This window comes from Lolium perenne, chromosome 1, assembly GCF_019359855.2.
Source record: "Lolium perenne isolate Kyuss_39 chromosome 1, Kyuss_2.0, whole genome shotgun sequence".
Taxonomy (NCBI): Eukaryota; Viridiplantae; Streptophyta; class Magnoliopsida; order Poales; family Poaceae; genus Lolium; species Lolium perenne.
Genome location: NC_067244.2, coordinates 258,125,111 through 258,138,338, shown reverse-complemented (window position 1 = coordinate 258,138,338; position 13,228 = coordinate 258,125,111). Strand labels below are relative to the sequence as shown.

General features: G+C 46.0%; 2 protein-coding genes and 1 non-coding gene across 4 annotated transcripts; 2 read left to right on the top strand and 1 right to left on the bottom strand.

The window, feature by feature from the left end:
• Positions 1–279: 279 nt before the first annotated feature.
• On the top strand, positions 280–2,527 carry LOC127299071 (probable auxin efflux carrier component 3b). Its single transcript, XM_051328968.2, has 4 exons — positions 280–1,791; positions 1,861–2,104; positions 2,184–2,260; positions 2,372–2,527. Exons 1-4 carry the CDS (start codon positions 440–442, stop codon positions 2,439–2,441), a joined length of 1,743 nt encoding a protein of 580 aa, XP_051184928.1. The 5' UTR covers positions 280–439; the 3' UTR covers positions 2,442–2,527.
• An 863-nt stretch (positions 2,528–3,390) lies between these two features.
• Positions 3,391–8,989, bottom strand: LOC127299070 (mitogen-activated protein kinase 17). 2 transcript variants are annotated; one of them, XM_051328966.2, is made up of 11 exons: positions 8,523–8,989; positions 7,255–7,660; positions 7,026–7,156; positions 6,879–6,938; positions 6,285–6,434; positions 5,679–5,834; positions 5,433–5,570; positions 5,271–5,344; positions 5,003–5,104; positions 4,190–4,373; positions 3,391–3,744 (listed from the first exon to the last, which is right to left on the bottom strand). In XM_051328966.2, the coding sequence occupies exons 1-11, from the start codon at positions 8,841–8,843 to the stop codon at positions 3,679–3,681; spliced, it is 1,788 nt and encodes a 595-aa protein (XP_051184926.1). In that variant the 5' UTR covers positions 8,844–8,989; the 3' UTR covers positions 3,391–3,678. The 2 variants fall into 2 exon arrangements, with proteins under 2 accessions (XP_051184926.1, XP_051184927.1); XM_051328967.2 differs by lacking the exon at positions 8,523–8,989 and adding an exon at positions 7,832–7,933.
• Positions 8,990–13,034: 4,045 nt separating this feature from the next.
• On the top strand, positions 13,035–13,107 carry TRNAK-UUU (transfer RNA lysine (anticodon UUU)). The gene has a single exon. It is a non-coding gene; the product is annotated as a tRNA-Lys (tRNA).
• The last annotated feature ends 121 nt before the right edge of the window (positions 13,108–13,228 follow it).

The following is a 13,228-nucleotide window of genomic DNA, read 5'->3' as shown; positions in this document are numbered from 1 at the left end:
GCGCTGGTGCATATATATATGCCTCGATCTGACACCTCATCCCTGTCGCGCGTACAAATAAAGCTTCCTATTCTGCACGTTGGGTAATTTCCGGCAAGATTTTGGTGCAAAATCTGCCGCGATCGTTTCCTGATTTGGGTTTTGATTGCGAAGGGGCTTGCCAATTTTACCAAATTAAAAACCGTGCATGCTGCTCGCCCACGGTATTTGGCGGCGGTTCGGACGCCTATATAAAGGGAACGGCCGCACGGACTGGTCGATCACATTCCCCCGAATCCAAGGAGCTCCTCCGGCCATCACTCGCGCGCGATCTGCATGCAACTGACTCCACACAGATCACCGCCGCCGATCGAGCTCCTCAGTCCTCCTTCCACTACGCGGTGGTGATCGATCGCCTGATCCGTCGTCGCCGTCGCGGACGTCCGGCAGGCAGGCAGCCATGATATCGTGGCACGACCTGTACACGGTGCTGGCGGCGGTGGTGCCGCTGTACGTGGCGATGATCCTCGCCTACGGCTCCGTGCGGTGGTGGGGCGTCATCACCCCGGACCAGTGCGCCGGCATCAACCGCTTCGTGGCCGTCTTCGCGGTGCCGCTCCTCTCCTTCAAGGTCATCTCCGGCAGCGACCTCTACGCCATGGACCTGCGCTTCGTCGCCGCCGACACGCTCCAGAAGCTCCTCATCCTCGCCGCGCTGGCGGTCTGGTCTCGCCTCCCGCTCTCCTTCCCCGCCGGCGGGCCCGGGCTCGACTGGTCCATCACGCTCTTCTCCTTCTCCACCCTCCCCAACACGCTCATCATGGGCATCCCGCTCCTCGTCGCCATGTACGGGGCGCACGCCGGGGACCTCATGGTGCAGCTCGTCGTGCTCCAGTGCATCATCTGGTACACGCTCCTGCTGTTCCTCTTCGAGTTCCGCGCCGCGCGGCTGCTCATCGCGGGGAGGTTCCCGGAGGCGGTGGCGGCGGTGCGCGTCGACCCGGACGTCGTGTCGCTCGACGGCAGCCAGGCCGAGGCGCGGGCCGAGGTGGCGCCCGACGGGAGCCTGCGCGTGTCCGTCGTGCGCCGGTCCACCGCGGCGTCGCTCTCCCGCCGGTCGGTCCTGTCGCCGCGCCCGTCGAACCTCACCGGCGTCGAGATCTACTCCGTCAGCTCGTCGCGGAACAACACGCCCAGGGGATCCAGCTTCACGCACGGCGACTTCTCCGCCACCACCGGCGGCGGCGGCGCCAGCGCGCTGATGCCGCCGGCGGTGCGCATGTCCAGCTTCGGCGCGGCGGACCTGTTCTCGCTCAACTCGTCCAGGCAGCACACGCCGAGGCCGTCCGCCAGCTTCGACGACTACAACGCGCCGCGGCCAAGGTCGGCGGCTGCCGTGACACCGGTCGACGACCCCAGGGACAACCTGCACATGTTCCAGTGGGGCTCCGGCGGCTCCGGCGCGTCGGAGGTCAGCGTCCTTCCCGTGTTCCGCAGCGGCGCCAGGGAGAGCGGCCGCCGGCTCGCCCCATCCGACGTGCCGTCCGTCGGCTCCACCAAACTACCGGGCGGGCAGCGCGTCAAGTCCGAGGCGGCCGGGCAGGAGGCGCTGGCAACGCTGGAATCCGGCACGACGGAAACGGATCAGGATCAGCCGGCCAAGGACGGCGGCGGCGGGGAGAGCGGCGGCGCGATGCCGCCGGCGGGCGTGATGCTGCGGCTGATCCTGACAATGGTGTGGCGCCGGCTGATCCGGAACCCCAACACGTACGCCAGCGTCGTCGGCCTGACCTGGTCGCTCATCGAGTTCCGGTAACTGAATATCTCAGTGGATCCTCGGACGATCTCACGGATCAATCAGCTGAAATCTCTTTACTGCAGGTTCCACATCACCATGCCGACCATCGTGGCCAACTCCATCTCCAACCTCTCCGACACGGGGCTGGGGATGGCCATGTTCAGCCTGGGACTGTTCATGGCGATGCAGCCCAAGATCATCGCCTGCGGCAACACCGTCGCGGCGTCCACCATGGCCGTCCGCTTCCTCGCCGGCCCCGCCGTCATGGCCGTCGCCTCAGTCGCCGTCGGCCTCCGGGGCACGCTGCTGCGCATCGCCATTGTCCAGGTACGTACGTACGTGTCGCCTGCCGGGCAGAGCGTGCCAAATCTTGTCTCACGATTTTGCGTTACGTGCTGCTACGTAGGCGGCTCTGCCACAGGGGATCGTGCCGTTCGTGTTCGCCAAGGAGTATAATCTCCATGCCGCCGTTCTTTGCACCGGGTAAGCCATTCAACAACCATCTCATTTTTTTTCACAATTAGAATGTGGCTCGATTTTTACAAATTAATTCTCATTTAACCTGATTATTTACTTATTTCCTTTCCACTACAGGGTCATATTCGGCATGCTGATAGCTCTTCCGATCGCCCTGGTCTACTACATAATTCTTGGGCTGCTATGAAGGATGACTGATCTTGTAGAGGGAATGTTCTCACATGTTGGGCATCAAATGTTCGTACATAATTCGTAGTCTTTTCATCACGTAAGACAGAGATGGAAAGAAACTTCAGCTGAAAATAGAATTTCTGAGCTTTTATTTATAGGGAAACAAACATTATGCTTAGCGATTAGCATGCCGAATAGACAAAAACCAGGTAGAGCCAACAAAATCATTGCAATCCACAGCAATGCCAAATGCGCGAACAATCTCTTATGCTTCATTGACCGTATAACAGAACTATCTCTAGTGCCATGATTACAAGAAATGTTTACAATAAGAAAAAAGGTGAACGGCCCAAAAACACTATTTTGGTTGTCATAGTTCAGCCATAGTGCATTCTTTTTCAGGCATATGATGGTTAATGATTTTTCTTTCTTTCACAAGCATTAAGTTGTTCAAATTGTCAATTTAGAAAACTTTTAATGTCTATCATAAGATAACTGCAAGCACCCCTATGTACTATGTGCTACAGGTTGCATTGTCGTAGAAACAAAAGCCATGATCTACTATAACGGGGTATCATGGACAGTGCACATGATATCCCATTATAACACCAAAATAGTAATATGTTTAACAAAAAAGATTTAGTTTATTTGCCAACTTATTGTTCATTGGCCCTAATGTGTCTTTTAGAATGGTAGGAGTACAATTATGTACAAGATCAATCTGTCATGTTGCAACAAGAAATATATCAATGTCACATGTATACTTTAAAATTCAAATTGATGTAGAGTCATCCTCACTTCATGTCTGTAGACAACCACAACTTAGTTGAAACAAGTAATCTTGGAAAACAGGAGAAACATTTGACAAACAGATGCCAAGAGCATCTCTATACGATCATTTGTATAGATAACAGAGACGAAGATATTTCTGATTGCAGAAGGTTTCAAGATCAAGGAATAACATATGAACAGAATATAGGGGCAGGGTACTTCACACTGACAAAATTGTACATGCTCGTGTAGCTCCTCCAAGAAAAGGACAAGGAGCTAGTTTGTCGGTTAGACATGGTTCTTGTCAAAGTACAAAAACGAGTAGAAAATTTACAGTACAACAAAGTTACCATCAGAGATGTATGGTCTTATTGTCTGTATAGAAATCTTGGCTTCAATTAAAGATCATTCTGATCTTGAGCACCTATAGACATGCTGTTGTACATAGTATATACTCTGACCACTTGTGTAACCTTCGAAAATTAGGTTTTCAGTTGAGCAATCTTCTGTGAGACGTCGTCGCCTTCATCCAAGTTCTCTGAATCATCCTGGAAAATGAAGAATGGAAATTGCAGCATCAACTAATAAATTCTTCAAATCAGATAGAGATATCTTGAAGAGATCCTGTTCAAGTGAGATCATTAAAGAAATAGTCTAATGGGAGAGGAGGCCTGGGGACTTTGTAATCTTTAATATTATTTTCTGCATTTGGTTTGTTTCTCTCTTTCTTTTGTTGGTCGTGTACAGCTTTGTGCCCTTTACTCCTTGTAGTCGTAATGAAATACAGTGTTGGCTGTTTTTTTTTTTTGTCAAAATAATATCGTAATACAAACACTCTAAAGGGATAAAGGATGTAAACAGCCTTAAAGTATGGAATTCAAATATATCGGCAATTTCCATCAGAAAAGAAAGTCAAATTTCTTGCAAAAGAAAGTAAGGAAAAAACATAACAACATATAAGTAGTGTGGGAACGAAGGATGAACTGAACTTACATCTTTATTTTTTATTTCACCTATACACTTGGAAGCGCTCATGGTTTCACTCTTCACTAAGCTTCGAGCACTCATTTGGGGTTTGCTTATTCCATCTGTCACTGATGCGTGTCCTGCCTTCTCACCTGCATTCAGCTTGACTTGGTATTCACTGTCCCCATGCTTATTGCCTATTGCTCTTTCCCTGAGACAAGATGCAAGAATTGTTAGTTACAAAAAAAATCCTATTTGTAGGATGACTAAAATTTATATATATCAACATTGAAATATGTGAAACATTTATCTCTATCAGGTTCAGTGTCCAAAAATATTTGATTTAAAACTCTGGCAACTTCCAATTTTCCAATAGAAAAATAGATAATAATACTACAACAGTCTTTATTTGGTTTACTGTGTCAACCTCAAAGATTAGAAAAAATATACACAGAATATGGAATTGAAAGCTACTGCATCTATGCATATTTTACATGCGTAACGAATTGCATATCCCGCCTAGTCCAAACAAACTCATCTTTTCGGAAAAATATATAAGGGTGTTCACCCGGGACATCTGGGTTCGAGTCGCAGGTAAAGTACGCGGACTAAACGGGGTGCTATCCGCATGAAAAAAATCGCTGGTGAGATCTCATCTACCTAACAAAGTATAGCCAAGGGAGGGATCCTTCCCCCATTGGTCAACATTTAGGTTGTCAAATGAAAGAAAAATGGGTTAGAACACAAATAATCTTGTTCATCGTAAGTCTCCATATGCAATCTACAGACAGAAATACTGCCTTGGAAGTATAAAGTTAAGTTTCAGTGAAAGCATATTGCCTTGGTAAAGAAGCATTCTGTCTCAACTGTGGACTGGACTTTTCACCCTTTGCACCACCCTCTTCCAAATGAGCAAACTGTCGCTTAAAACGGTCCACCCCACTGTCAAGTGTAAACATACATGCATACACATCAGAGTTTGCAGTATATCCTCAAACAATCATAATATAACTAGCATAATTAAGTGTATGAAAAAGAAGTAAAGCATAGTCATCATAATTTCTCAGCACTAGTGAATCTTGTTTGTGAAGGAAAATAGTGGTCTCACCTAGGGTACATGAAGCTCATCTGGTCTCCTCCACGTAGGTATTCTTGCAACATATGAGGATGGTACTCTAAAATCTAATAAAAAAAACTAACAGACTGTTAGTAAACTACAGAGACCGAAGCAGCTCTAGTATATCTCCACAAAATAACTGAGTAATGGTACCTCTCTGTAAATTAATTCTCGGACATCATCTTTGCCCAATTTTCTCTTCTCGAACTCAAACTCAAATTTTGAGATGGGCTCAGTTATGGGCTCACGCTCAGAATTTGCTAATCCAGTGAAGTATGGGTCTTTCAGGGCCTTGAAGAATATTTTCATATCTCAGTATTGAGAATAGTAGTTTACCCAACATTTTCAAAGCTGTAATACATCTTTAGGTGAACAGAAATTGGTCTCAGCCATTCCTACCTCATCAGCACTTGGCCGATCCTTAGGATCAAAAGCAAGAAGACGCTCAAGCAAATGGAGAGCCATAGGATCGATGCCTGGAAACTTTTTGGTTAAGGGAACTTTAGGCTTTTTCCTCATATTGCTCAGGTATCGCCGAGCTTTTTCATTCCGTATCTGCAGCATTCAGTAAAATGGTGTAAAAGACCTGGTTTCCTCACAATTAACTTTCCATTTTATATCAAAAAAATATAAAAGATAGCAAGAGATTGTGCTGATATTGATGCCAATTCGTTCCAAATCCTGTAGGTACTGCTCAGTAACTAAAAATCCATAAGAAATGGAATAAGGAAATAATAATTCATAGCCATGTACAGATTACCAACGCAAGGTTGGCGGTTTTGCAGGAAATTCACATATTTGGAAAATATGTAACCATGTACGTGAATTAATGATGCAAGGTTTAATGATGCAAGGTTGGCATCGCAGGTAATTCTCATGTAAGGAAAATATATGAAAATTGAAAGTAACGCCTAGCATAGAAAATGATAAAACCACATATGTAGCAAAATATATAACTCCAAATGCTTTCCTAACTTGCTGCTAACTAGTGCGGAGTTAATATACCTTAGAGAGGGATTCCGCTGAAGGAGTCCCAAGTAGATCTGTCATGAGATCCAATTGATGCACAACATTCTTCCCTGGAAAGAGTGGCTTCCCTGTGAGCATTTCTGCAAATATACATCCTACGCTCCAAATATCAATTGCAGGAGTGTACTGCAAAATTCAAAGTCAACAGTCAGCTTCTTTTAGCATTTGCTAAACATGCAGACACATGAAATTAGAACCAAGTGCATCACCAAGTTCATATTAGCACCCACACCACGCCTCTAAATTCAATATTATGATTATATGAAAGAACAGGAAAAAAACACCATTTTTTTAAGATCGGAAGAACAACATACAAAATTACAGATCTTGACAGATTGAACCGACAATTGAGAACTGTACTAGCAGTTATGACAGGTTGCACACATGGAAATTAATAAGCATACGTAATTAACAAAATCAACTAGTATTGCTCTTTTGCATCGACACGTATCATGGTAATATAACAATTATGGAAGAAAATCTACAGTATGGTCATTGTTTTTTTCCTTTTCATGAAATAGCCTGGGTATCCTTGTTGGTAGTATGAAGTTGGGGTGAAAGTAACATTACCTTTGAGAAAAATGAGCCACACAATTCTGGAGCACGGTACCATCTAGTTGCCACATAGTCCTGGGAGAAGGCATGCAAAATCATAAGAAACATATATTTGGATGCTCGGAATAAATACCATCTACTCAACATTACTAAAATGGCTACCGTCCAGAATATGGCTGATGGAGCCCCGTCATTAAATGAAACACGGGCAAGGCCAAAATCACAAATCTTCAACTTACAGTCAGCATTCGCTAGAATATTCTTTGGCTTAAGATCCCGATGGAAAACATTCGCTGCAAAACCATCACGTAAGCAAACGATCAGTACAGTGAAATCGCATGGAAAAAGTCTAGTGAACTATTATGAATATCCTTTGTGGAGTCTTAACCACCTGTATGAATGTACTTCATCCCGCGGAGCAGCTGATACAAGAAGAACTGGTGATGCTCTGGTGTGAGATCATCGTTCGCTTTAATTACCTGATGGAGATCCGACTCCATCAGTTCAAAGACTACATATATGTCCCTGAATTCCCTCCTCGAAGGTGGGAGCATAATGTGCCTGATCTGAACTATGTCCGGGCTGCGCAGCAACCGAAGCAACTTGATCTCCCTAAGGATGCGGGTGGCATCGGAGACATGATCAAAGACGTCATTGATCTTCTTGATCGCCACACGCTCACCAGTCTGGGTGTCGATGGCAGCGGCAACAACACCATAACTCCCTTTGCCAATAACCTCGCTGACCTGATACCGGTTTAGTTCACCATACTCTGTGAAGAACTCGGATTCCGAGGTCTGAAAAGGAAGAAGCAAGCGCATATTTGCACCATTAGTTCAGAGCGCTGGATAGTGTTAGTAACATACTTCTCTGCCGTTGGTAAAATGTATTGAGAAAAATAAGAGATAGAACATTCCAATCGGTGGGATGGCCTCACCCAAAAACAATAATGATACTGCTGGCCTTACCAAAAATGATACTGATGGGCATAAAAGTCTGGGCTCAGAATCAGAAGACATGCACACAACTGAAAAACTACTAGACAGTTTCTGGCCCCTGCTGGGTTTGGATAGAACTGCGACGTGGTTGAAAATCAGTACTTACTAATCTCATACTACTATCTAGCAAAGGTGGCAAATGCTGCACCACGGAATTCGTCCAAAAGCAGCAACAAGCAATAATTGCAAAAGAAAAGGCATAACCTCTTGTAGCCTGCATCATGCTGGTCTCAGATGAGACGGGAACAGCAAAAGGCAGGGGTCCCGTGATAATGTGTCCTAATTGCCGCGCTTTATTAGGCCGTCACGGGCGCATTGATGTGATTGGGTGGCACAGTTTGCACAGGCTAACAGTACTGGCATTAACAATGATCCAAGAATTGGCCTTTGGATGCCGTATGAAATTCGGTACTACAGTTTTGGCCAAGCAGATCCGCAAGAACTGGCAAGAAAGCAAACACATTGGGATCGGACGGATTCCCCCCGTTCAGGCGCGGTGGATCACGCCTGTAAGCACGGGAGAGGGTTGAACCGAGAGAGATCGGTGGGGGAACCGGCATTGAACTAGCAGCGCGCGCGCGAAGTTATCCAGACAAGATCACGGGGCGGAGGGGTGGAGGGGAAGGAGGCAGGGGCGAAAGAAGCAGGGCCAAGAACGCACCTTCTTGCCCGGATCCATGCGTGGTGGCTTGGTGCGCACGGGCGCGCGGGGCACAACGACGCGCAGTCCGCCCGCCTTGTTCTCCTCCTCAATCACAATGTAGTCCTCGGGGTCGGAGTCGGGTCCCCCGGCGGCGACCTCCCACTGGACGTCGGCGTCGTCAACCTGGGGTGGTTGCGAGTGGGCGCGGAGGTCGGTGCTGGCGGTGGTGGTTGTATTGGTCAGGTGGGAGGAGGAAGAGGATGAGGCTGAGGAGGAGGAGACGCGGCGGGAGCGGTGGTGACGGAGCCAGCGGATGAGGGAGCGGGCGCGGCCGCCCATACACCGCTGCCTATTCCGCGGGCGGGGCCGCGCATTGGGCGGCGGGGAAGGCGGGGGGCGGAGCGAGCGCGTCTCGCGCGGCGGGGGAAGCAGGTGGCCGCGGCGCGCGGGGAGGGTGGCGGTGCCGGTGCGGTGGTCTGCGTGCCGGCAAGTGGGCGGTTGGGGGTGGCCGGAACGTGGGCAAGGCGGCGTTTGAATGGAGCGACTGGGGCACACGTCCGAAACTGCCTCCTTCTTCCTAAATTTTAGTTTACGCTCTTTTTAAAAGTTCAATTATCCATCGCCATCTATGCGGACTGCTTTGACACGCCTACTTTTTTTTTGCGGGGGGGGGGGGGGGAGTAGTTATATTAAATCAAGGTAGAATTACAATCATGGGTGTTGGCTTTTGCAACTTCCACAGGAAAATCTGCAAACCAATGTGAAGTTCATTTCATAGTTCTACCTACCTTAGAGAACCAACCTGAGGTTGGGTGGTTAGGAGGGTGGTTGTACCCCCAGCCCACCAGAGTTCAAACCCCAGGTTTGACATCTGTGTGTCTCATAAAGGCGGAATATTCTTTCAGTGGGAGGCGACGTTCCCGTCGACAGCGAGGCGCCTGTGGTGACTTCGTCAATTTCAAGATCCAATCCGCCGGCTCGGTCTTCCGAAGGTGCTCATAGGGGTAGGGTGTGCGTGTGTGCGTTCATAGGGGTGAGTGTATGCGCGTGTATGTGAGCGCCTGCGTTTGTACTGTGTTTCTCAAAAAAAAATAGTTCTACCTACCTTAGCTAACTCATGGCTAACACCATTTGCTACTCTGCCAATTTTAGCTATTTTAGTGTTCCTTTCGCAGATCAAATCACTAATTGCATTACTCTGAAGGCATAGACCGATAAGTTTGGTGTCCTTTCCTTGATCAGTTCAAAGGCCTCTGCATAGTCTGTCTCCAAAGTGAGCTCCATGTTCGCCCAATGTAACACCAGCTTCAAACCCACTTCAATGGCCATAAGTTCAGCTTATGTGGCATCACGGCACTGCTCAAGATGACAACATGCAACATAGATCATCTGGCCTAAGTGGTCTCTCAGCGTCATTCCTCGCACCTAATCCATTAGCCTTGTCATAGGACCCGTTAACATTCAACTTTGCCTTCCCCATTTCAAGTGGTATCCATGTCTGGTTCATGTCCTTCTTTTTTGCTATGCCCCAGTTCTTTAATTTTAAACCCTTGGGTCTCCAAAATGATCATTTTTTTCTCCTTTAGCAACATCCATCTCCGGACATTGCTTTATCATCAACAAAGAATTCAGAAAGCTTCTCAAGAACCTGCGCGAGCCTTCAATGGAGGGGCAAGGTTTGACATGGAGAGCTTGTATTCAAGCATTGTCAATAGGCAAGAGATTGCTAGATTTTTCTTTTTTTAACCATCATACTTGCAATTGGGTTGATGAATCAGCTTGCTTTTTACTCCTCCCTCCCAATGGACGATGTTTTAACCTTGACCAATAATTTATCATATACTACATATTAATGCAATAAAAATTATGTCGATAAAATAATTATTCTATACGAATTTAATGATATGTTTTAATTGGTCAAATTGATGGTTGAATTTAGACGTGAAAACTTGTGTGCAACCTAAATAGAGACGGACGAAGTCATGGGCCATGTAACTATTAGGCCACCTCCAATCCAAAACACTTGCATAGAGAGAGAAAAATTGCACAAGCCACGTCTCCAATGAGAAACACTAGTTGACATATATGGGCTCCCATCCAGTTCGACCAGTGTAGCATTTCCCGCTACACGCATAAACCGAACCAAGCCAAAGACCTTTCCTGAAAATTAGAAAAAGAATTTATTGTATACCCCTGAGGTTTCGTCAATTGACTACATATAACTATAAAGGTACATTGCCCCTACGTGTGTTTTTGATAATTAATGACAATTTTTATTGATTAATATTTTCATTGAGTTTATATGAAGAAATATTGCATAGGTAGTTCTTGTAATTCATGTGTTGGATTCGATCAAGTGTGGATGCCATGAAGATGAAGATATACCTTGGGTATTGAAATCAAGATCATCGATTTGAAGAGAAGAATATGATATGATCAAGAAGAATAAATGAAGATGAACTTCTTATGTGGACCTCAAGTTAACCATGATCTAGCTTATGTGTTAAGCAATGGATGATCAAGATATTATGATAGAGCATGAAGAGATACAAGGTTGACCAAGACCAAGAGCAGAGATAAGATTCAAGTTGGTCAACCCATGAAGCATAAAGATTATACCACATTGGATCATGTGATCTAAGTGTACTACTGGAGATTAAGCCTTTCCATCTCTTAGGTTTCTTTTTGAGTCAGCGCCATCTGAAATACCAATCCCTAAATCATGCTAGTTATGTTCATGTGTTTTAACGTTGTGGCATGATAAGCCTTATCAATTATGGTTTGTGAACTAATACATCATATGTGTATTTGTGTTGTCTATGTAGATTAGGTATCTTTATGGGCATGTATCAAAAGCAAGATCTCATATAGCCCATGTGTAGGATGACATCAAGTGATGATGTTCATCAAGGTTGAGAAGGGCAATTTCAAGATAAGCATCTCGAGAAGGTCACATGCTTCAAGATTGTTGACAATTTGGTGATAATGGACATGTGAAACTATGCCTTGATGAAGCTATCCCATAGTGGTGCATGGGGGGTGGGGGGCAAATCAAATTGTGAGTCTTCATGAATCAACGATGATCAAGTGGTGCATTCCGCTTGGATGAAGCATGAAGCATCATCATCTGGATCAAGAGAAATGCGCAAGGCAAAGGTGTAGATTTGCTAGATTTTCCTTTTAAAGGTGGTTGTTGAGAGACCGGTTTATAGGATAGATAGTCACACTATCAACATGGGCTTTCAGTTGGGTAACTTGATCACATCATCTTAGGGAGCTCAATTCTTTGCATACTTTGCATCCCTTATTCTTGTTGCTTCTCGGTGTGAGGTTTTTGAGCTTGTTGCTAGCTTTCCAACAATCACATGTTCAACTAAAATAGAAATCATACGCATCGTCTATTGCATTTTCGAGTTTGGATATTTTTACCGATTCTTAGTTTGGAGAGGTTTCACTTCTAAAACTGTGTAAAAATATCCTACGTCGATTCCTAATATTCCAATTTTTTGGGGGCTCTATTATCTTTCCAACCAAATTGGTTTCATCTTAATCGGAGTTCAGGAAATTTGTGAAAGTTTAGTTCTTTCAAGAAAACTGAAGTTTGACGACTGGCCAAATTGCCCCAGAAACCGACAGCCCGCCAGAATTGCCTGGTGCCGCCGAATTGCTAAAAGAGTTGTTTCAACGAAAATGGAATAGTTCCAGCCTGATGGACTCAATCCGACGAGGAAACCAAAGTGTCGGTTTCAAACCGGCCCAGTCTTTAGTTGAATCGCGCGGGAGAAAGATAAAGGATGCACCATCCATCCAACCCTTTCTTGTTTTGCTTATTAGCGCCTGCTTCGAACAAGGATCCCTTGCTCCGAATAAAGATCTCTCCTTGAGCTTCCTATAAACCTTTCTTCGAGCTTCCCATGATAAAGCCACCTGGCGAGTAGGAATAGTTTCGAGTTTCTGGTCTGTTTTCTTTTGAGAATCAAACCTCTAATGGGTTTTTGCTACCAGGAGAAGGGAATGGCCATGTTGATGGGGTCTATCTAAATAGAGAGGAACCTACTCGATCACATCCCTTGCTTGTTCTTGAGCGCTAGTCATTCATCCCGCCGCTGGGTTCTTGGGATATCTTGATTCTCTTTATGATGATGTAAGGGTCGGCAACAATGAATAAGGAATCGATCGGAAGTTCGCGCCAATCGATCTTCTGTAGGAGTAGGAGGTAGCGCGAATCCCCTCTTTCTTCGTTTAGAAGAGTGCTGGACCTCCACAACGTCAAACCATAGAACACAGCTCCTTTCGGTCGAACCCTAGGAAAGACGACTTTACCTTTTTCGTAGATAGTCTGAGTTCGAGCTACTGTAGTCTCCCCCGTTGACCTTCTTTTTTAGATAGAATCCTCAATGAGTGGAAAGGACTCCCAGACTTGCTCCACAGTACGAGCCCCATACAGAGCCGCGCCCTTGTGATATGATAAGAAGAAAAGGGGCCAGGCCGCCCTCTTTTCTTTTCCGCACCAAGCCTTCTTGTAAAATCGGGTGTATAGCTCAGTTGGTAGAGCATTGGGCTTTTAACCTAATGGTCGCAGGTTCAAGTCCTGCTATACCCAAAACAAAAAAAACCACTCTTGTATTCGTAAGGATGCATAGTACCTTCAAAGAGCACTCTTTGGCCTTGAGACTCGCCCCTTTCTCATCAACATCTCGACTTCGCTCGTTGTTTGAGGTAAG